This window comes from Ictidomys tridecemlineatus, chromosome 2 (assembly GCF_052094955.1).
Source record: "Ictidomys tridecemlineatus isolate mIctTri1 chromosome 2, mIctTri1.hap1, whole genome shotgun sequence".
Lineage (NCBI taxonomy): Eukaryota > Metazoa > Chordata > Mammalia > Rodentia > Sciuridae > Ictidomys > Ictidomys tridecemlineatus.
In genome coordinates this window covers 196,154,568-196,179,343 of record NC_135478.1, presented here as the reverse complement: position 1 = coordinate 196,179,343, position 24,776 = coordinate 196,154,568, and the positions used below count along the sequence as shown (strand labels likewise).

The 24,776-nt window shown below is 44.3% G+C and overlaps 1 protein-coding gene across 20 annotated transcripts in view; it reads right to left on the bottom strand.

Moving 5' to 3' along the window:
- Nucleotides 1–3,407: 3,407 nt before the first annotated feature.
- The window catches only part of Ica1 (islet cell autoantigen 1), a 145,519-nt gene continuing 124,150 nt past the window's right edge, over nt 3,408–24,776 (bottom strand). For 14 of the 20 annotated variants that reach the window (XM_078040358.1, XM_078040353.1, XM_078040349.1 and 11 more), the window contains 4 exons: nt 16,191–16,460; nt 5,916–6,005; nt 4,580–4,624; nt 3,408–3,680 (listed from right to left, as the gene is read on the bottom strand). In XM_078040358.1, coding sequence (XP_077896484.1) covers nt 3,559–3,680; nt 4,580–4,624; nt 5,916–6,005; nt 16,191–16,460 — 527 coding nt within the window. In that variant the 3' untranslated portion in view covers nt 3,408–3,558. The remainder of the gene's footprint in view (nt 3,681–4,579; nt 4,625–5,915; nt 6,006–16,190; nt 16,461–24,776) is intronic. The other 6 variants (XM_013361354.4, XM_013361355.4, XM_078040365.1 and 3 more) reach the window with 3 other exon arrangements.

The following is a 24,776-nucleotide window of genomic DNA, read 5'->3' as shown; positions in this document are numbered from 1 at the left end:
GAACTTTCTCTCTCTCTCTCTCTCTCTTCTGGAATCCCAGTTACTTTTGTTTAAACAAACAAAAAAACATTAACTCTAAAAGCCCCATGAAAAAATGGAGTCTAAGGCAGTATTGGTTGCTGCCACTCCCTGTCCCACACCCATCATAAATACTGCTCATTTACAAGATTCCTTCTCCGTGCAGAATTCTTGGCAGCCTTTGCCAATCATTTGGAGCTGTGTCCAGGCTGAAGTCTGTTTTCCAACAGAGCTGAAGAGACCTGCATCACTGCATTGTGAGTGTGCCAGTTGGAGGACCGGGAAGCCCGTTGACATCAAAGCATAGGATTAAGTTCCATGGCTTGTCCGGAGGACACTCGTTGATCACAAAGACAGGTGCAACTTTGATATATTGGCAAAATCAAACAGTGTTAATATTTAGCTCCGAGTCTTGGCCAGAGTGGCTCCCCAGGAGGGGTCTCTGCAGTAGCCACTGAGGCAGGGAAGTCTGGAGTCTAGCTAGCCTGCTCAGGAGCTGCATGCAGCTTGGGCAGAAGCGAGAGAGGCCTGGCAGGTGCTGTCTTCACCCAGATGGCTGGGCAGCCTCACATGGCACCTTCAGCGCTCAGCTCTGGCCCCACACCACTTGTAAAAAACTGGCTTAAAGCACAATGGGTGAGCCTGATCCTCAAGGCCCACCGGCCACTCAGGGTTCTCCCAGGGCTGTCAGCTTCAAGCACGTCACGTTTTCTCAAGGCATGAACCTCCAGCAGAAAGTGTTGGTTTTTCCTAAGTTGGTGCATTTCTAATTCTGCAGCTGACGGATGCTTTTCTCACTCTCCCAGAACTCAAAATCAACTTGACATTTCTAAAATTACATTTTGAAGGGAATGAATCTATAAAGTGCACCAAGCACACATGCCAGCCGGGGGAAGAAAAAAAAGGAGGAAACAGAATCATTTCTGGCTCCTTCCCTCAAATGTGTGTATTCTTTATCTGTTGGCGGGGAGGCATTTCAGACCATGGAAAGTGGTCCAGGGACAGGAACTCTGCACTTCTCCAGGGGTCCACCACCATTGTGGCTCACACTGGCCTCATGGCATGGAATGAAAACAAGGGAGAAACAAGACTGGACTTGAGAGGGTAAAGCACCTTTGTCATCTCCGTGCCAGAGCCAGGCTGTGGGCAGCTGGGGAGGGCCCCTGAGGAGGATCCCAGAGGAAGCCCCTGGCGGGCTGGCGCACACAGCAGCTGCTTCTCCTTAAACTGGAGAGGTGGTTGAGGGGCTTTGTGTGAGCCCCGATCAAAACACGCCTATCAAAAGGGATCAAGAGGCTGGCCAAGTGGACTGCAGATGGGAAGGGGAATGGAATCCTTTTCTTTTCTTTCTTTCTTTCTTTCTTTTTTTTACAAAAATATAAAGAAAATTCAGGGAGAAAATGTCTCCAAGGGCAATTCTTTCCTGTTCCTTGTAGCTAAGCCTGTCCAAGCCACCACAATGCTCTCCCCTCCACCCACAGATCAACTTTAAAATGCAGCCTGTTAGTATTTAAAGTAATCCATTCAAAATAGAAGAACCCCACCCCCTGGGCAGAGTGAGCCAGGCCCTCCAGCTTCTGCTCCTGGAGGCGGCTGTGGGTTTTCGCAGCCACAAACAAATGTGACCCAGGATGGAACCTGGACCCTTAGCCAGCTTTCCATGCAGGACAGCTCGGTTTCAATCATTAATCCCTTGTTCCCATTGGTGACTGTAGGGTACTGATTGCCGGGGAGACAGAAACCTGGGGAAACAGGGACTCTGTTCTCTGGGGTTGCAGTGTCTCATGGTAGAGGCAAATGCCTCAAGCACAGGCGTGACCCAACCAGGTAGAGTGCCACCCTGGCATGACAGGAGGGCAGAACTGATGAATGCTCAAGGAGGAAGGAGACCTGGGGGCTGTACTTGGAGAGGTCCCTGGGGCAGAGGGGTCTCTGAGGGGTTTTTGAGGTGGACAGGTGTTATGATGGTGTTCCAGATGGGGTGTACCACCAGCACACAGGTCCACAGAGGGGAGCTTTGGGCACAGCAAGCACTCCCATGGGTGCAAGAAAGGGTGTGAGGTAGGGTCCTGGTCCTGTATCTCGATATCCTCAAAGTCCATGAATAACAGGGTAAAGGATCTGTGAAGTGAAATTCTAACAAATGAGACTCCCCAGGGGCCTGTGCTGGGCTGGAAAGCCAGCAGAGCCCATCCATCACCCGTGGATCCTTTTCTGTAAGAGCAAACCTTCACCAGTCTGCCTCCAGTCCTCCAGGGAGGTTTTTAGAGGACAAAACTCATTGCCGTGGGCCATGCCCTTCCATGAGGGCGCTTCTGTGAACATGGGAATTTCTGGAGATCACTTCAGGAAGCCCCTTCAGAGCTGAGGGCTGAAGCTTCAGGAGCCTACGACAGGTGTCCTGACCTCCCTCAGCAGATAGGACCATTTCCTGGCTGATCACTGATTCTGCTCCCACTCAGGGCCTTGAGCTCAGTGAAAGGGGTGTGTATTGGCTCCTGTGAGTGTGTGTGGCCCTCACTTATCAAGTCACCTGTGACATGGGAGGGGAGGGGTGGTGCCAGCTCTGGAACTTGTAATACTGGTAGAGAGTCAGAGCTGATGATGTGCCCAAATACAAAACTGTTGCTCCCACCCCTGCCTGGGTCCCCCTAAAGTTCCATGGCCACCAGTCAGGCTGCCTTTTCTGAAAGAGAGATGTATCAGGTCCAATCAGAAGCTTCAAGGCTGCAGGTGGGACTCATCCCCCTCTTCTGGGCCACTCCAATCCCCCACACCCATGGTGTCTCCCTCAGCACACAACCCTGGCTCCCCACAACAGACTCCATGACTTTGCATGTCAAATGTTTTTTTTTTTCTGTTTAATTAAAAAAAAAGTCACAAGAGGCTCTAGAAATACATGCTTTTAAATTCCAGCCATGAAGAGGACAAAAGAAGACACTGATATCTGAAATATGGCTGCTTTCCATAGAAAGGTTTGTGCAGCAGAGACACCCAGCTCCTCCGTCAGTGGGAGAACATGTGGCCCACCAGGCAAGTGCTGTGGGGACAGTGTCTTTGGTTGGCTGGAGCTTCATCCAGAGCTCAGTGGAAGTTGGTTTGGCAGGAAGAAGACCCCCTCACACAGAGGCGGGGGTACAGGAGGACACATTAAGCTTTGTTAGCCTCCTGCTGCCGCTAAGGACTGTGGGACGTGATATTTAAACCTATTACCAAGTAGGCTTATGGTATGAACTTTGACCTCACAGTAGCCCAGCGACACCACAGTGGCCACGATGGGACATCGGCAGGAGAACAGTGGCCGGGACACTGCTCCTGGACACTCTTGTACTATTTGGATCCACATAGAGAACACACTAAAACCCTCTATACCAAATCAGAGTAAATAATTATACCAATATAAACAGGGCCCTTGACCCTTTTGTTTTATTAAAATGGCACGTAAATATGAAAACAGCATACTGATCGCATTATACTTCTGCTAGCCCCAGGTGAGGTGCTGCGGAGCCGCAGGAGAACTCCTTCTCAGAGGCTGCAGACTCATGCATTGAGCAACTCATGTTCTTTATCGGTTTTCCCAACAGCATCAGGATTTGATAAGGGGTCGAGGTCAGCAAAGAGGCTGAACCAGGCAGTCAGGTCCGAGGCAGCCTTGGCAGGCTCTGGGGAGAGAAGAGAGAAGGTCAATAAACCCAGGAGGTAGGAATGCCTGCCTCCACCATGCTGGTAGCAGGCAGTCTAGCAACATCTTAAAAAGGGCTAAATCCCATTACCCTGTCTCTCATGAGCCAGGAAATAGCATGTCCCTGGTTGGCTGCTTGGTTCACTTTTTTAAGCCATGGCCTGAAGATCAGTGAAAAACAAAGTTCTGTGTTAACTAATCTCACCTTTACTCCAACCCCAGCTAATGACCACAGCCCACGGAGTTAGCTGCCAAAAACCTCAGACCCTTCTTGCTTTACCACAACCAGGAAATAGTTATTTCAGATATCAGGCTGAGGGAGCAGGGTGCTTTCCAGTGTGTACTGGAGGAATCCCTTCCTTCAAGTTTCCTGGGTCAGGAGAGAGATGGTGACCTCTCTCTTTACCCTTCCAAGCCATAAGTGCACAGTGAGCTGTGCCCAGGGCTGGCTTCTCCTCTTCTATCAGAGTCACTACCTTCTTCTCTCACCCTCTCACTCCATAGGAAGGAGACTCTGGATGTGCCTTTCTTTCCCCAGTGAGCTCAAAATCTCCTCATCTCCAAGATCCCGGGAGCATTCCCTTCTATTGCTTTTTCACCAAAACACCTAACTTCCTGAATAGCACCATCATACAGTCCAATTATTTTCCAGATGAGAACATTTTCAAAAGAGGGCCTCATGCAAGTGATTTCTAAATAAGTCATGGCTCTTTTTTTTTTTATATATAAATCATTCCACATGAGAATCTTAAGTTCACTGCCTTGGATGACCCATGCTTTTCTTCTTCTCTGACAGGTGGGAGTGTCAGAGCCTGAAAAAAGAAAGCATCACTCTGATAGGGTGTCCTTCTAGCCAAGAGCAGCTAGGAATGTGCTTACCATCTGGCTGGGAAGAGTCTCCAGAAATGTTGGTAGGGCAAGTATCTAAAAGTGGTGAAGGGATGAAAGTGTTGGGATTATATCCACAGGGACTTTGGTCCTTTCATTAAAATGACACCAAAATGCTAAGATACTGAACTGATCTGATCACTTTAGACTCCTGATTTCCTTCACCCTTTTTCCCTTCAAAATCTCTAGGAGTTATATTACTTTCTAGTGACATAATCAAAGTATCTATTACAGAAAGAAAAATACTGCCAGCAAGAAGAGCTGATAATATGCAAGTTACTCCTATATGTAACCTTAATTGAATTCCATGTGGTCAGCCTCCAAAACACCTGGTTTCTTTTGCTGTGATAAACTGGTACTTGAGAAAGCTCACTATAGTTTGATTGAGGGTCAGGGGGATGTGGGAACTACTTTTAAAAAGGGAGTTTCATCTTCATCATGTTATGCAAGGATATTCTATGGGGCAAGACTGACTTAGGTGGTTTAGTCTCTGTTCTTGATAGGCTGTCAAGATATCTTAAAGACATCTCCAGCGAAAATGGGTTACAAGCTCACTTCCCCTTCCTCCTACCTCTGTAAAAGATCTTAGAGATCATCAGAAAGTGGTCATGGCCTTCACCTGTGAGGAGCCAGATGCTTATACTCTGGGGACCTTTCCATTTCCCCAGGCCTCCACTATTGAGGGCAAAACCAGGTGTGACTTATTTGCACAACCCTTAAAAGAACATCTCAGGGACCCTTTCTGATGATGATGAAATAGACATTTTCATTTAACTTCCTGAGGCCAAAGAGAAAGTGGGTGATGACCAAAGGAAAAGAGATAGAGCTGCAGATACACAAGATAATCTGTCAAACAGATGTTCTTTGTGGGCCAGTTTAGCAGGTGGGGAGCTGTCCCCATAGAGCACAGATCTCCTGAGCTTAAAAGGACCTCTTTTGACAACTAAGAAACCTCCCCGTTTCTGAGGAGCACTAATTAGATGCCTTATTTGGTGGTGGTAATGGTGCTTTTAGCAAATGATAGCAAACCTCAGTGGCCCTTCCCACCTTAATATTTCCAGCCAATCTTGGGGAGCACCTGATCACATGGAGACAGATTTGATTCATCCTCAGCAGATACAATTTGACAAAGGGGATTATGAATTAGGACAGTATGCCAGGAAAAAATTCTGAATTTAATTTGTAAGATCATCGAAAACTCTTTACCCCATAGTCCTGCTTTGAGCCCTAGATGCTCAAATAGAAAATTAGTAAAGAAACAGAAAATAGTGTTAGGCTGCTGGAAAAAGAGGCAAATGTCACATCAGGGGACAGGACACCGTATTACCTTTCAGTGCAGGGCTGTTGTCATTTGAACTGCATGTCTTTGGTGCTGACCATGGAGTAGGAGGAGGTTTGACATTGCTCTCTGACCAGCCTAATATTCAAAACCAGAGGACATTAGATCTAACAAAAGCAGTCACACCAACCCACCAGCTGCTGGGCACAGACATGGTTCTCAACCATGGTGGCTCCTAAAGAGAGGGCAAAGGATGGTATGACAAGACCCTTCTCCATGTTTCTTGCACTGGAATATGTTTCAGGGGACAAGAGGTTGGTATAATCATGCCCAATTCAAAAATATGGAAAGCTAAGGAAAAGATCAGATTTTGAAAGGCACACAAGAAATTACTAAAATTTAAGTATTTTTGCTTTTTTTAGTTTTACGCCCATTTTTTCTTCCCAACTATGGTCCTTTCATGATCATACCAAAGATCATCAATAGTGCACCAAGGAAATCAAGGCCCTTGCTTTTCTGTCAAAAATAGGGAAAGCTTAAAAGAGAAGATGTGGCAGTAGCACTAGTAGACTTTCCAAGTCTACTGCCAATGTGGTCCAGTTCATTTATTTTCTACACAGCTAATTTAAATTGGGAGGCTTAATTAATATTGACAAATAAATGGCAGCCTAGCCCAAACATATGAGGGGAAAGAAAGTCTTCTTTATATCTTTACGCTATAACTTAAAATGGCACTTAGCTTTTGTAACTCAACGTGCTGTGTGGCTCATGTGCCAAACCTACCAATGGATGAGGGATTCAACACTCCTGTTCTTGAAATGCAAGCCTGATACCTTGCACCATCTACTGTGTGTCCTGGATATTTCTGCAGGACTCATGTTTAATTAGAACTTTACCATATACTTCTTTGTACCTCTGCTTAAATTCTTTGTGTGTTAAGTCTTGTCCTTTGAGAGAGACAAGGAATTTTTCTTCAATGGGCTCCAAAATAGTTAACACAGAACAGGTAGACATTTGCTGATTAAGTCCTGTTGTTTCTCCCTGTAAAATATGGACCATCAGGTTTTGTCTTGACCTTCAAGAGAGACTTATGTTTGGATGGAAGAGTTCAGATGGAGCAGAGAAGTTAGTTTCCAGTGCAAGAAGCCACTCAGTAGATACCACAAAATTGTAGAATTTAATGCCATTTGTTTACCCTGTCATTCTAAGATTCATTCTTTGCAGAAGACTTAATTATAGAGTCTTACTGTATTTATTAGTTTGTATTTTTGTCCCCTCTCTGCAAGCCACAAGTGTCTCAAAGCCAGGGGCCATGTATTATTTCTTTTTAGATTCCTTAGCACTCTGCTTGGGACTCCGTGGAGGTTTTTAAATGTATGACCATTGAATTAGGATGAACTAGTAAAGTGTGAGGACTGCACTTCTGAAGTATTTGAAGAGCTGACAAAGCAGTACCTGGAACCCCGTAAGTGCTGTACTACTAACTCCCTGGCATACCAGCTTGTTTATGAAGACTAACCAATAAGTAATGAAATACACAGACTGTGACCTGTTTACTTGGTCTAAAACAATGAAAAAAAATTATAAACGGTTCTAAAAGCCATTGCTATCCACTGAAGAGGTGCTTGAACATACCGTTAACATGATTCATAAACAACCAAAGCCACGGATGTGCAGGGAGTCTTCTGGGATGATGGAAAGGTTCTAACCCTGAGCTACGGTGACAGTTGTACAATGTACATTTATGAGAAAACTTTGAACTGTTCCAGCATATAAATTAGACTCTAATAAAACAATTTTAAAGAAATTACCAGTATTTGGTGTGATCCAGGAATAACATAACCTCCTGGTTCCTAGAAAACTGGCCCACAACCATTTTTCCTTCTGGACCCAAATCACATAAAAGTGGTAAATGTGGAAAGTGAACATTGTGGTTCCAGTGCGTGCCAAATAACACCAGTCACAGGGAAAGCTGAGAGGGGTCTAATCTAACTGGGCAACACCCTTTCCACTGCAGTCCTGCCCCCAACCAAGTGCAGTCAAGAGCCCCTGCTGCCTCTCCACTAACCCCTGCAGCCTGGCCTCATTCTCCCAGGTTGGTGGTTGGTAAGTGTGAAACCCTCACCAGCATTATGAGCATCAAACAATGAGTTCGTTAGAAATGCAAATTCATGGGACAGTGCTGACCTACAGGATCAGAATCCCTAGGATGGAGCCCAGGAACCTGTTTTAACCAACAGCAACTGTTATGTGAATGGAGTATAGGAAGCACTGCTTTAGAGGGAGCAGAAGCTGCCTGCATCAGCAGATCCCTTAGGACTGTAGCAGGTCTTTGAGGCCAGAGCCAGGACAAGGAGAGAGGCCCTCCTAGGTAGCAGAAGGCCCACTTCAGGATCCCACCTTCCTTTAAGTTCTTGGCTTGTGTTGTGCTCTCTGAGTTTATGAAGGCGCCTTTCAAGAGAGAAGTCTAGTAGTTAAGGCCAGGTGAGGGGTACAGGGGTCCCTGATCTCCACATGCTATTCTGTACACTGGGAGCACATCAAGAAAATTCATCCCTTTTGCAAAAAAAAAAAAAAAAAAAAAAAAATTCACAACACTCATTTTCAAAAACAGCTCCCGAGAACTGGAAGAAAGAGGCAGATTCAGAGCACTGTAGTTTTCAGAGTATGAAATGAAACACATTCTTCAAAGGAGACAGAAAATAATCTACATGCAAAAATAGAGTGCGACCATCCTTTGTGTAATGTGCATGTACCTGAAAAACCAGAAATAAGCAAAATCTGTACATCATACTATATTTTGGAAGTGCCAGAAATGTAAACAATATTTTCAAATATATCATTTAAAGAATGTTTTCTTTATAAAGAAAACAGTTTTGTTGTTGTTGCATACTGGCTGGGGTTTGAACTTGGATCCTTGTGCATGCCAGGCTAAAGTACTCTATTACAGAGCTACACCCCCAGTCCACAAATGTCTTATAATTGAGTTCCTTTGTAACTACAGGTTTCTGAACACTGCCTACCCACAAGCAACATCTAGAATCCATAGTTTGGGGGGCTTCTCCTCAGCAGAGGACATGGAGGAGGATGAGCCTAAAGATCTCTGGAGACTGTTTATCTCAGCTTTTTTGCAGACACCCATGGTGCGAAGCAGAGACAACAGCCTCTTGTGCCAAGTCACATTCCCTCCCCAGAACAGTTATTAAGCATCCATCTAACAGTTTGACTATACATGCATGAAGGGATAAAACAGCATGGCTGTGACACCAGCTATTTAAATAAAGAGGAAAACAAACACGAAGCTCAGCTGCAATGTCACCCTCACTCATATCACTTTTGGAAATTATTTAGGGGAAGGGTGCAATGTGGGTAATTAGGGACGGAATGCCAAGCCAGATTTCAAATGTCTTGGCTTCTGTCAGGAAAAAAAATAAATGCTAAAGAGAACTTAGTGTTGCTAATATTCTAGTAATTGCCATCAACTGTTCTCTAGTCGGTGTTACTTGGCTGAGACGTTTGTAACACGAAGGTGTGGCAAGAAAGATGCAATTGTGTCAGGAGGGATGGTGAAGGCTGGCGGGGCAGGAGGGCACAGTGAGCTCTGTGAACAAATGGACCATCTCAGCTCTCAGTTCCTTTGATATGTCAAATGTGCTACCCATTTGCAGAAAACACATATAAAATTTTATTAGAGCAACCCTCCCCCCTTTACTTACATAAGGGAAAATATAAATTGGCCAGAAGTAACACTGGCCAGCAAGAGCTGCAGGCGAAGCCAAATCACACCACCCAGAGAAGTGCTTTGCTATGAACGTAATTCACCAGCAGAGAGAGAAGCAGTCCAGTCTGGGGAGCTAATCACAGTCTGGGGAGCTCGGGGGTGGGGTTGGTTGTGAAGGGCAAAGTAGGAACACCATAGTCACGGTGGCCAAGCATCACCCTGCCATCCACATTTCCCCTTGCAGCCTCAGTTTCATACCTGTGAGGGATAAATAAAAATTCCTGCCTTATTAGGTGACTGCATGAGTAAATTGGGATTTGTGGATGAGACCAGGCAGTAGAGAGGCTAGAGAACAGGACCTCAATAAATCTAAGCTGCAACTGGGTTTTTGTGTAACTCAGCAGGCATCTGGAGTAACCCCTGAGAGCATTATGCTCAGGAATTCACATCTGAGGCTTGTTTTCTTCTAATCTAGTGTCATTTGTCAGTCCCTTTCTCTCCTTTCTTGCCTGCTATCCACCCATCCATCCATCTACCCGTCCAATAGTACTTTTTGAACATCTACTGAATTCCAGACACTGAGCTGCGTTCTGGAAATACAGTGAGCAACACAAATACGGACTTCGTTCCTATGACAACCCAGAGCAAGAGACAGAAATGAATTCCGTTTTCTAATAAGGTGAGGTAAGTGCGATGATGAGGTGTGGGGCATCATGGAAGTGGGGAGCAGAAACACCTAGCACTGACTGCTGGGGTGCGGAGGAGTCGAGGAAGGCTCCCTGGACGAAATGACACTGTTGACCCGGAAGGATGAGGAGCCAGCCAGGTAAAGCATTGTGCATGTGTAGGTGGGTGGTATACACCAGGACAGCACATGCCAAGGCCCCGGGGGTGGGGAGAGCAGGGCACACTGAAGTTCCATATGGCTGGAGTCCAGTGTGCAGATAGAATACTCAGTTCTCCAGCAGAACAAGGTCATTAAGTCAGGGTAAGTAAAGGTGTGGGTGGTGTGGGCAGCTGTGAAACTGGGATCAGGTCCTGAAGGACTTTGTAAACCAAGTTGAGGAATCTAGACCATACTTGAATGGTCGAAAAGCCACAGAAACTTGCCAAATCACAAGATCTTTCTGAAGTTTTTCTGTTCCCTCAACTACAAAATATGGTTGGAGAAGATGGTCAAGATTCCTTCTAGGGACTAAGAGAGGCACTTGAATCTTGTAGGTCTCCGACAGCTGCTTTACAGATACTCCTCAGTGGGCTTAGAAAATGCTGGTACTTTGATGAAGTTGACAACTCCATTGGCTTGTGCAAGGAGTGCCTGCCTCTCATTCAAACTATCAACACACTCACAGTCTTTCTTTTGTATTATTCCATTTGAGAACTGGAAATGTCCATTATCCAGCACTGGGCTCAGCCAGGAATGGCAGGAGATGAGCCCTGGATGAGAAGGTTTACTTGATATAACCCAAAGCTTGATGTAACACTAGCCTTAAATGGAAACCCACCCAGAGGGCAACGGCATCTGAGAATTAGATAAATCAATATCCTGAAGGAACACGAGGCTCTGTTTTTGAGAATCTGGAATGAGATTCTTAGCTTTGGTTTGCAGAATCCTAAATTGAAAGATTTCCTGGTGCATTTATTTTGAGCAGCTGGTAATCTTTCTAGTATCAAAGTCTACTTCTAAATTAAATTTTAGACATTGGTGGAAAATTGAGAAGGTCAAATATGAATTCTCCCTACCTTGCCTAGTCTGTCTGGACCGGCTCTCCTTCCTACTCTCTTTAAGAGGCACCAGAAAGGCCCAATTTTCTCATTACTGCATGATACAGGAAACCCCAGCCCCTATCATGCTGACAACTTCAGAAACTCTTAGAAATCTCAGCTAAAATTAACTTCTTCAAGTTTTCAGCACAACTTGATCTGACATGTATTCCTTTGTTTTGGACTTCTAGAGCATGGAGTAGGAGGGAAGGGAGGAGTAACTCTTCTCCTCCTAAATCCCTTTTCCTTTACATCTTCCCAGAAGGCTGGGGAACAGAATGAGGAAAGAGGTCAAAGAAGAGGGGAGGGTGGGCAGAGGAGACTCAGGTGAGATGAAAGACTGAGGAGAGGGAGGAAGAGGGGGAGGGAGAGGGGAACGTAGGCTATGGCAGGGGCTAAGAACCCATGGAGGTGCAGGAGCCCTCCACCTCTGACAGACCCCTGACTCCCTGAGCCTGAATGTGGCCCCAGCCCCTCCGGGAAGCTGTGCATGGGTGTGTACAAGCCATAAACGCTTCCTTGGACAATCCAACTTCAATATGCTATCCATCCGTTCAGCTTTTGTGTGGCCAGGAATCCTGTCTCTCTATTCCCACATCCCTTTTTGGCTACCTGGGAGTTCCCATGCCCATGTGCAGCCAGGATGCCCACAGCCAGGCTGTTCACTACAAGTCCAGCTCCTCTGCGAGGATCCAAGGAGCTGCCTGAAGGGCCCAGCTGGGGAGCCACTGCTGAAATCAGACGCACTGGACTGAGTGGCCACAGAGGGACTGGAGAAAGGCATGGATGGGTTCCTGAGTCAGAAGCCTGGATTTGAAGTCCAGCTGCCCCTACCAAAGTTACGTGTGTAACCTTGGGCCAATGGCTTAGCCATTAGTTTCCTCAATGTTCCTGATTAACATGCAGAGATGATAACACCTGCTTGGGAAGGGCATGGTGAGGATTAAATAAATCGACACATGTAAAAAGCACATGGAGAGGCTGGAGTTGTGGCTCAGCGGTAGAGTGCTTGCCTGGCATGTGTGAGGCCCTGGGTTCAATCCTCATGTAAATAAATAAAAGATCCATTGACAACTAAAGAACTATTTTTTAAAAAAAGCACATGAGACAGTTCTTGGCCACAATGTGTGCCATCTTGAGCAATGGCTAACGTTACCTTACCATCTACAGATGGCAGAGTCACAGAACTGCATGCTAATCGTCAGTCCTCAGCATCACTGACACGGAGTTAATCCGTGGATAGGAACATGCTACAGGGATGAGAAGCTGAGCCTGATACCTCCTTTTACAGATGAGAAGGGAAGAACTCGGAGAGCGGTAGGGGCCTGAGCAGTGCTGCAGGGGAGGGGCTGTGCAGTATGAAACTGGCCTCTGAATGCCCTGCCATATTCTTGGTTTCACTGAACCAATATGCCAACAAGCCTTTCTCCCGTGCTCAGTTTGCCACTGAGTCATTTCAGGGGTTTATTGACTTTGGTTTTTGAGATGATCTGGTTAATCAGGGGAAGCAGTTTCAATATAAGGTGGCCACAGTTTAATAGTTATCATTAAATTGTTATATATGTGACTGTTCATATGTTCCTGTAGATGGATTTTTGGACCATGAACATAGTGTAGAAAAATCTCAAGACAACATTCATCTTCCCTCTTTGGAGGTGGGAGGAGTCCTGACAGAAGCACAGAACGTGGTTATAGTCTGATGACATAATCAATCACTGAAGCAGGGAGCCCCTTCTTTATTTGTACCACACACGTTTTGAAGGTTCCCTGCATCAGGGCAGTGTCAGAGTAGAATCAGGGCTGCACCTGCAGGAATCTAGATGGGTGGTAGAAGCTGAAGGGGCTGCTTTCAACCACTTAGCTATGGAATTTTTTTTTTCTCTCATTTTGAGTCCCACAGGTATTCAATGGGAAGATGTTTGTTTGCAGAGGAAACAGGATCACTCAGTAATTATAAGATAACTCCTTTAATGCTGACCTTGATAGAACCGAGAAAAGGAAACTTTCAGCAGTTAAAATGATCCTTTTAAACAGTAAACAAAAATCACTTCAGTTCTTGGCTGAAGATATTGTGCTGGTTCCCAATTTCATTTGGACTTGAAGAAGGTCCAATATTTACCAATAGTTACAAGACCCTCCACAGCTCAGCTTTCGTGGTTCAGCCTCCGAGTCCTCTGAGCGCCTCCCCCCAACTTACTCAGTAGGCTCCAACCAGAGTGTTCTGCCTGCACCTTGATCATGCAGCATGTCCTCACCTTAGGGCATGAGTACAAGATGTCCCCTCTGTCCATTTGTCCATGTGGCTAATTCTTACCCCCTGCAAGTCTCTGTCTGGATCTCATCTTTCACTTTCTCTTTTCTCCCTAACGTGGATCACTTCTTAACTATGTGATTTGTTTGTTTATTACGTTTATTGTTCACTATTTTCCTCCTCAGGAGACCGTGAGTGCCAGGAAGGCAGAGAGCTTTGTCTGTTTTGTTCTCAGATGAGTCCCCAGTGTCCAGCACACCCAGGTACCCAATAAATATTTGCTAATGAATAAGCCACTTGCTAGGGTGCTGGTAGGATAGCAACCACAAATGAGGCTTTGTTGGAGAAACAAATGGCCTTCCACGTAGAACCTCTTTCTCTTCATTTTAGAAGAGCTCGCATCTTTCTCTTGCTGTCAGAGCACCTCCCTCTTTTGCCCCACAGGTGATTTGCTGGCTCTCTTTTGGACCTGCAGCCAGGTTGAGGTGCAAAGCCAAGCCCCATGTCTTAAGCCAAGACTGCCCTTGTCTTAGCTCCTTGGCGGGTTGTGAGCTGAGTTCTTTTCTCTGTGCCTGCTCAGGAAGGGGGTGTGGGGCTCACAGCATTGGACACTCATCCACCACCGCTCTCTTCTGCACTGGGGCTCTTGTATCTGGGGCCCTAAAGCTGGGGGCCTAAGTGAGGTTCATTCTGCAACACAGCTAGAGAATTTCCAGCACCCCAAAGATACGGGCTGAGGATCCTGGGCTCTGGCCTTCTGACTCTCCCACGCCTGTTAGCACCTCTGCCACAGGTGGGTGGGGGTGAAACCAAGTCAGTTGGCAGCTTGCTCTCTGGAGCTTTAGTGAGAGATGGTGAAAACCCAGGGATGAAACTCAGGTGGAGAAGCACTTTGGGATTTCATTTATCCCTGTGATCTCTATCCCCATTACCACTCATCAATGAGAGGGCTATAAAACAGGACCCCCCAGTGACGAGAAAAGGAATCAGGTATGTCATCAAAAAGAGGGAAGCCCTTTCTTTCCTTTTTCTTTTTTTGGTCTTGCCCACCAACTCTAGTATCCATGATCTCATCTCTAAAGACCTGAGATTTTAATAGACCATAATTACTTAATCATTCTAGCTCTGCCGTTTGTTCTCAGCTTTAAGCGCCAGATAAACACGTTGTTTATGAAGGAGATAGTCTAAATTTGTAGAAAAACCAAAACAACTCGAGAATTTCTTCATGATAATTCCTGTCTCATAATTAATATCATATAAAAAGAGGAAAAAAATATTGAAAATGATTTCCTTTTCAAGGTCTATTTAGAAACGCAAAGCTTTAAGATTTCCATCAGAGTTTTTGTGTTTGTAACTTTAAATCACTGTGAGGACATGCCAGCCATCCTCAGCCAGCACATAGCCTGCTAGGGAGCCTTCACACACCTTGAACCCTTCCAGGGTTGCAGACTACTTTTGATCACCGTGGGAACTCTTATTTTTGCTGAAGCTGTGGGTGGAAATTCATTGTCCATGTATCTCAGGCAAAATCGGAGCAGCTGGGCTGAGGGAGTACTGAGGACAGGGGAGGCTTATGACAGAGAAGAGAGCAAGAGCCAGCAGGGGACAAAACTTAGATGGACAAGAAGTTAAAAGGCCCAGCAAAATGTCAATCAGCACACCCCCAAAAAGGGCATGTTTAGGGGAAAGTGGGGAATTCTGCTGTTATGGTGCAGATCTGGAAGACCTCACAAAGGCTCGGACAACCTGTTGAAGGTTCTGTCCCCAGTGCAGCAGGGAAGAGAATGAACCAAGGACTATGATCTCACGAGTGGATTTATAATTTGAAGTCCTTACTGGGAGCTGAAGGAGGTGGGACCTAATGGTAGGAGTGGGTCCTTGAGGGACATGCCCACTCCTACATCTTTCCCAGTCTCTTCTCACTCTCTCTGCTTCCCCAGCTTTGCTCTGCGCCACATCCTTCCACCAGGGTGTTTTGCCTTGCCCCAGGCCCAAAGCAAAGGAACCAGCCAACCAGGGGCTGAGACCATGAGCCAAAATAGATTTTTATTCCTTTAAGTCACTCACTCCAGGTATTTTGGTCACAGAGAGGTTAGCTGACTAACACATCTGCCTCATGAATACACATTAAACTCAGGCTGGTGGCCAGGCAGAATAGGCCAAGACAACAGACGGCCACATCCTCTCCTATGTGCCACGAAAAAAAAAAAAAAAAACCCTGAAATCGAAGTATGACAAGAAAATAGAGAACGGACCCTCTAATATTTTCCTAATAAGACATGTTAACATAGGAGAAAATCATGAGCAGAAATGGATCTTAAACCTTGTAACAGATCTTAAGGTTGGAATGTAATTTAGGAACTTCAGATTTAAAAAAAAATGTCGGTAGATATAAAATTAAAATACAAAAACTAAAAACAAAACAAAGACAAGACACTGGATATAAAATTAAAAAAAAAAAAAAAAACAAAGCAGAAAATATGCCCGCACAGCAAATTCAAAGAAAGAATGAATATGCCTTTGGATTAAAAGGAGAAAGCAAAGAATGAACAAGTAAAAAACTAATTTCAATTATAGTGGTACATACCTTGTAGGGAGGCCTGTAAGTCTTTCATATTTTGGTCTAAAAGCTGTGAAGGAAGGAATCCAGAGCCTGTCTGAGGCTTGGAGTCTGGCTCTCCCAGGGACCCCGATGGTGCTGGGTCCTTCAGCCTATTGTCTCCAAACACAGCGGCCCACTCCTGGCTGAACTCGCCTTCTTCCAGGGAGGATGCATTGAAGATCTCGTTCAGCAGCAGCAAGTCATCCTTGTCAGCACCTTCGGGTTCTGGGGTCCCTGCCATTGGGCCCAGGCAAGCTGGAGTAGAGCATAACACACGTGACTTCCCAGGGCTCAGCCTTAGAAATAACTGTTACAGGGGCTGAATTGGGACAGATTGGGTTATGGCTAGATTTAAGAAAAAAGTGAATCACAATATGAATTTATTCCATAATAACCTTTCTTAACACATTTCCTAATTAAACGTTGAATTCCATGTTCCCTTATACTCCTTCCTCCAGAGCAAGCCCAGGTTCTGAGTATCAATAGAATTGCATTGAACGATTTTCCAGGAAAACCCTAGGGTTTTGTTTTATCTTTAACATAAAAGCAGATTTACCAAAACATTTCTCAGATCTGAAACACAGCCAGGACTGAAAGCCTGTTGGAGATCCTGGTTCCTTGTTTGTGAAGCTTCCTGAACCTTCCCACACAAGCCCTCAATGCACACTGCCTGGGCTGGAGCAGCCAACACACCATGTGGCAGCCTGTCCTGCCACCCAAGCTGGGGAGAGAATTTCACCACACCCTGGCCCAGGGGAGAGTGTCGGAAGCCCAAGAAAAGCATCTTTGCTTCTTTGCTGAAACACAACTGCTGGAAGCAAAGAAGATTGGGTCTGATTAGTTTGGTGGTCCTAGTGAGGGAGAAATAGAGAAAGCGGGCAAATGAAAGACTGACCCAGAGGCTGGGATTTAAGGCCAGGGACACAGTTCTGGAGGGTAGAAATGAACACCAGACCCAACAGGAGCCCAACTCCACATCTTTCTTACTGTGTGACTTAGCAAGATCCATAACCCCTCTGAGCCTTTGTCTTTTTATCTCTAAAAGTTACGATATTAGTGATGCCCACCTCAGAGTGTGGTCAGTGTGAGTGAAAGAATACACCACCTCACAACTCATTGCATGTGTGGAAGGAAAACTTTAAAGAAGACTATTCACAGATGAACACTGGCAAACAGTAGTCAATACATGTAGAATGGTGGTGGGGGAGTATTAATATCAGAAATCCTATAGCAACTCTCTCATTGAGTTTTCTACATATTTTGTAAACTGATAGTTTGATTAACTGTGGCTTTGTTTGTGGTATCTAATGGCCACCTGGAAACTAAACCTTTTGGTGGTTAAGTCATAAAGTGAAGGGGAAAAAAAAATCATGACATTTTTTCTGAGCTACACTGGAATTCTGATATAGTCATATAAAGTGAAAGTATCAAGTTTTCCTCAAATATATATGAGAAGTGGAGGCTTTTTCTTGCTTTCTTTCTTTTTTTTTTTTTTCCTTTTTCTTGAAGCTTCCTTGTGTAGGCTTTACTGGATCTATTTTCTCCCCCACACTTTTACTTAAAGATCTAAAGATTAAGGGGATTTTTGATGTGCTGAGCAGACTTGCTATAAATCAGGGAAGGGAGAAGTCTAGTCACTCATATCACTGTGGTTTTAAAAGAGTAGCAAAACATCACTTTAATCAGACATCTGTCTAATTTAAGCATTTTTATTGTTTGTATTATCAAAGACATGTTCACCAAGACATAACCTATAGGTGTGGTGGGTGGGAAGATGTGGAGATGGCACCTTAAACAGACTTCTGAGACAGTGCTGTAGGAATGGGGGCACACAGGGACCAGCCAGGGAAGGCAGGGCTGGCGGGGTGAGGTGGGCAGCCCACCTCTGTGTGGGACAGTGACTCACTGTTCAGCTGCCATCAACACTCGCATCCTCTTTCAGTGTCTCTCTCAGTCATGCCTTCAAATTTATGTGGAGTTTTCAAAATCTCTGTACTTCCTACTTTCAGGTGGGACTGGAATGCCCAAATCTTTCTCATGGTTTATTTTCTGATCTGACTGAAACCTGACGATTACTGAGCCAAACTCCTTTAATTGGAACCAGTTCAAGTCAATGGGCAGATGACTCTAAATGAGCCTCAGAAGCGAAGTGTGTGCCTTCCACAGTCATTTTACTCAGGCCTCGGCTGGGTCAAGCCCCAGGGAGGCTTCTCTGCTGCAATCCAGAGGCCCCGCAGGGAGGACCACTGCTGACATGCCAACGACAAGTAAGACATTCTGTGCCCTCTCAAAAGAACCACAGGCTGTCAAGGCTCTGTTTTCACTTTTATTGCTTAGGTTTTGTGGGGTGGTGTTTAGAGTGGACTTGAGTGTCTTTGCTAACTTAGCGTCTCTTCCTTCTTCTTCAGTTTTTCTTTTTGAATGCCATGAGCCTGTGATCCTGGCCAGGCATTTCTTAGGATGCCTCATCGTCCTCCACCCAGGTAGATATGCTGTGGCCAAGGCATTGCTCAGGCCACTGTGACTGGCTCAGGGCACAGGCCAGGAGGCTTCCCTGAGTTGGGCATATGGGAATCGGATGGAGGAGGGTTTATCTCTCTTGCTCTGGGATTCCAGAATTCAAAGATGCAGACTTGAGGCTTCTGATAGTAGTAAAGCCAATACAGAGAAGGAAACAACCTAAAGAGTTGGGAAGAGAAACTTGACAGCTTTAGGCCCTGGATCCAGTCTTACTTGAAGACAATCTACTACTATGGGTCCCCATTTACACAAACTAATATATTCTTTTTTTTTTTTAAAGAAAAATTCTCAACCTAACCTATTTCAAGAAGGGTTTCTTTCTATTCTTGCAACCAAACAATTCCTGATTAATACTCTGTCTTATCTAACTCAAACATTTTAGTCACAGAAATGAGGAAAAGACCCCCCCTTTGTCAGGATGACACCACTAGTGGCCAGTCCTGGAATTGCCCTCTGATAGAGCATCCTGGCTCTTGAATAGTTAAAGGCGGCTGCCCAGTGAACATTTTCTCTTTTAAGAGAACTTATTACTTAGCTGAAAGCAATGAAACTGGCACTGACTTGAACCATAAAACATGGAAACCTCCCAATTATTGCACTGATAATTAAGATGCCTGAAATTGCTACATATAACTCGTAAGAAAAACTTAATTGCAAGTAGAAAAGGACAGGTTTAGGTCTGTAACTGGACAAGTCAAGACTTGAGAAATAACATCAGTCATTAGGCTATCATGCTATCATTTTCTCTGAAATTAATTCAACTCAACTGAGAGAAAATGGAGACACACAGAGAGATATGATAAGCTCTCGGAGAGAAGCCCTGGTGGGAGCCGCACCTGGGGTCAGAGCTTCCGCCCATGGAGACAAGCAGGGATTGCTCCTGGGTGGTGTCTCAGCCTGCTTTTGTCTTGTAGACAAGCAAAGGTCGTGCCACACACAGGTGCCAGCCCCGCAGATGCCACTCCGAGCCCCCTTCTCTCTGGTGCAGACTCCCACTCTCCACGTTTGCTTTCCTATCTGATGACCTAGCCGCAGACGTTACTGTACAAATAAAAGCCGACAGACATGACGCACACACAGGCTCACCTCTCTGTCTCCAACTCTGTGACCCTCTGTGCATTCTCTCTGCCCTTCTGAAATTAGCCCTCTCCATGCCCTCCCCCCCTCCTTCCGGAAGCTTCCCCTGCTCCTACCAATATGCTACTTCAGTAGCTTTAGCCTTTCCTTCTCCAGGGCTTCTTTCCTCTGGCCAGTGATAATCAATATTTGGCTTCATATTGCTGTCGGCCACCTCTATCCCTGCTGTTCTCATTTCCATGGTCACTTATTCTACTGTGTCTCTATTTTTTTTTTTCAGCTGCTGGCAATTAAGTTCCCATCCCCATGCTTACACTGAAGTGACTCTCTGGAAGGTTACTGGGGAGATCCTAAAGGCCAATCCACCAAACTCCGTTTTTCAGGCCTTGAGACCTCTAGCATTTTGCAGTGCTGCCTTGTTCTGGAAATGTGATCATCTCCTGGGAGTCCCAGTGCGGTGGCCCTCTTGGGCAGTCTTCTCTGCTGCCTCTTCCTACCCTGGTAGCCCTTAGCCTTCATCCTAAACCATTGCCTCCCTTCCCTACAATTCTATCAGAGATCTTATCTATTTTCATGGTTCCAAACTCATCTTTAAAAATCTCCAAATCTCTGCTCTGATTCCATGTTCTTCCTTCAATTTTGATGACAAATTGGGGCAGAGGGACCTTCTGCTTTGCCCACTGGAGGGGCTTCTGGTGCCCCATGAGGCAGCCTCCTACTGTGCACCATTGCTCAATAGGACTGTAAGATTACTCCCTCATTCAAAAACCTTCAGTGGTTCCCTTTGACTCCCAATACTGGCATTCAGGACCTCCACAGTCAAGCTCTAATAAAACTCTTTCAGCCGTATATCAACATTCTCCTGGGAAGCACAATTTGGCAAAAGTCTGCTTACCATTGCTCAAATGCACTTTCCTGCTTTCCTGTGTGAGACCTGATGTTTTCTCCCAATAAGAATCATATTTTCCTTTTTCCTCCTCTTTTTCCTCCTTCTTCTGTTTTTCTTCTCCTTCCCCTTCCTGTTCTCCTTCTCTCTCTTTTTTTTCTTGCATCCAAAAGGGACCTTAAAAACCATTTCCTTTAACTCATTTTACAAACGAGGAAGAAGACACCCAGGTTAGATGACCTGCTGAAGGTCACATAATGTTACTGATAATCTAACCATGGACCCTAGACTTAAAGGTCAATTTTCTCACTGTGGTATCTTTCTTTTGTTAAAAACCCATTTAGTATCTCATACAAAAAAGATACTAAGAAGCTTTTGCCAAGCTTTTGTAAAGTGCTGAGAATTTCAAAGGTCAGAGGACTCTGCTGGCAGCTGGGTACCATGCAGGCCCTGGGGCAGGACTGCAGCACACATGGCCCAGGTTCAGAAGTAAGAGCCCCAGGCCCTGGGAAAACATTCCCCAGGAGAACTGGTCCCGAACCAATGGGCTCTATTTCTTGAGAACTCAAATACAGAGGCAGCTCTCGAGTTCAGTGTGGGAAACCGGTGACAGCTGGTACAGGTGTTATTTTTGAAGTCATACTGAGTTTCATGACCTCAGCATAAATTAGGAAAACAGAAGATGGAAACATAGCAACACAGACTGAAAACGATAGCCTAGGAAAACAAACAGATAAATGTCACTTATTTTACCTTCATCTGTGTGTGAAACAGGAAGAGTCACTTCTCTGGGTTTCTCCCTGGCCCCCATTCTCAACCTGATGACTAATCTTAAAGGCCACATGCTTGCATTGCCGATGAAAACCCCAAACACCAACACCATCCTCACATCGCCCAAAAGAGAATGGGGGAAGATGGGTAGGAAACCACCTTACAAAAAATGTCTAACCAGAAAAATATTCTTCATTACACAAGACTCTGGTAACAAACTGTGCTTAATTTGGAATTCTAGACTGCTGCTTCTAGAAAGTCACTTCTGGCTTAAAAACAACAACAACAACAACAACAACAACAACAACAACACAGACTATAAGAACAGGTAAGGGGAGGGAGGGAACCATCCTTACCAACTCTAAAAAATAAAAAGAAAAGAAACAACAGTCTCATAGGGCTAGGCCTGAATAGGCACTAAAAAAGTTCTTGTTCTGATCCCCCAATCTATTCCTCCATTTTTAGTCTTAGATCTTAGCAACCCAGCAGTCTCAGTGAAAAACAAGACACGTGGGGCTAGGATGAGTCTTTATAGAATCTTGATAGTGATAAATTTTTGTAGAACACTATTGCCTACATGATTATTAAGTACAAACAGCATTTGATTGTAAAAGTCTATCATTATTGAGCTGGGGACATAGCTTAGTCATAGAGCACTTGCCTAGTGTGTGCAAGACCCTGGGTTTCATCACCAACACCTCAAAAAAAAAAAAAAAAAAAAAAAACCTCCAAACCTAAAGTATGTCATTATTCATGAAAGGACAAAACCAGCAGAACACCCCAGAATACAGACGGAGGGAGGCAGGAAGGAGGACAAGTGTATGAGGAAAGATAAAGAGCTTAGCAGCTTAGTACTTGCTTTATTGCGTGTGAGGAAGCAATCAGGTCCCTAGTCTGACTATACGAAGCCTGCACGAGACAGTTCTAAGTGACTCAGGAGAAGCAAAGCGCTGAGAAACCGGTATGATTACTACACGTCAAAGGTTCTCACCCAGACCTCTGGCAGCGACTGAATGAACTGTCGTTCTGATAGGTGACCAGAGTTTAGAATCCCAAGTAGTAACCAAGGGAGTAACAGATATGTTATTCCAACATGAACAATTAAATTGTGTCTTAAATGGAGTAGGTAAGTCTTGTCCTAGAGAGGGACCTTTTAGGGAAGGTCAAGTGATAAAGTTTAGGTGAACTGAATTTATCCAAATCTTGTCTTTTTTAAAAAAAAAAAATATATATATATATATATATATATATATATATATATATATATATATTCTGTTCATTTACATGCTAGTTATTTCTCTTGGCCAAACTTTGAGGAACACCAATACTTCTACATGTTATATAATTCCTGAATTGAGCTGATTTTCACATGTATTACACAAAGTGATTTCAGAGCCACTTTCAAGTATCTCAAAAATGTCACTGAGTTTCTTCTTCATTTAAAACGTTTTTAGGAACTGTGGTCAAATAATGGTTTCCCTATTACATTACCATTTAGTAGGAGAAAGCAAATTTCATTAGGACACTAACTTACAGTAATTTTCTGGGTAGTGGCGCTTTGAGAGCCATTGTTGTTGTCATAAGCAGTCTGCTTTTTGATAACACTGTACCCCAGATTAGTCATTATGTCTGGCAGAATTACCACTGGGAGTGAACCGGCCCCAAAGCAGCAGGGTGCTAGAGCCTGTAGCCTGGAGTCCTATAAAACCAGCCATTCCTGGATTAAGCTCTTTTTATCTCTTGACTATTTAATATCTTGCATATTATAATCAGTATTTCAATTCAGGGTTTGGTTCTTCAGGCAGCGTTTCACAGGGCACACATGTGGAAGCCAACAAATTAATGAGTATTTTTCTCTTTGGCCATCACAGGTTCTCTGAACACTGAGAGAAGATACTTATACCAGTGGTCACATTAATATGTAAGCTGATGCCACCCTATGGGTTGGCAACAAGAAGAGACAGTGGGGACGTATAACTCATGCCTAGAGAAGGGCCTTGTGGGCTGGCGTGACAAAGGGGAAGCAGGAGTTATGTGACACTTTGTTCAATTTAGAAGATTTGCAAATCAGTATTTCTGCCTGAGAACAAATACACATGTTAGGGAAGAGCATGTTTGTATTTGCATCTTTAGAATTACACTGTTTGTCCCCCAAAAGGATATGAGTTTCTATTCTACAATACTAACAAACATGGTAACTGTAAACCAATGAGGTTTGGAGGCTGTTTTGAGTAGGAGGATACCCAGCTTACTGCAATCTCTCTTGGCACACACAGAGACTTACAAAAGTAAGTATATATCTCAGGCAGAAACATTTTGATTTAATTCTATGAAGAAATGCTGGATAGTGGGTTAGGGTTATAGAATTACTGTCAAGTTTTCTAAAAAAATCCAAAACCCAAAGCCAAGAACCAATTTTTGTAAGAAAGGGGGAAAATATGAGGATGTAGCGTCATGATTACTGTGTCTGAGTACAGAAAATACTGGCAGGATGTGCCAGGGTTGGGAGTATTGGAATGGGGGTGGGGTGGGGAATAGGAATGGGAGCGAGTGTTTTTAATACCATTTTTATTAGTATTTTCATTTAATATTAATGTGAATATGCTACCTATTCAAAAGTTTAATCTATTAAAATAACAAATTTATATAGGGTAAGAATAAAGTCAAAGAACAAATGACATAAACAAAATGTTGAGATTGGGAGGAATGTCAGTCTATCAAAACAAGCTGAAGTTATGTGTGATTATAAATACATTTGTTAAGTGAAACTGGGTGGTGGGTATCTAGAGCTTGCTGTTCTCTTTATATTATTTTGGTAAGGTTAAAATATATCCCTGTCCAAAAAATAATAATAATAACTTGTAAAGGACACCTTCATTCCACCAAAATATTCTACTTTTAAGCCAAGAAGAGGACATTTTTACAAACACGGAAGCATGTATGGTAATCTGCACTCTTTACCTATTAATTTCATTACATGATATAATATCAGCATTTACAAATGACTAGTCATATTGATTAAATATGCACAGACATTCAAAAAATATTGCACAATATGTTGCCTGCAGTAAGATAATAAGAAAACAGACTTCTGTTCTCAGGTTTATGCACACCAAGCCCTGGAAACGTAACACCAGAGCTATAGTGGCTTTTCACCTTTTTAAAAAAAATATTTTTGTTTTTCAGTTGTGGTTGGACACAATACCTTTATTTTATTTTTGGTGGTGCTGAGGATCAAACCTAGTGCCTCGCATGTGCTAGGCGAGCGCTCTACCGCTGAGCCCCAACCCCAGCCTGGCTTTTCACCTTTGAAAAAT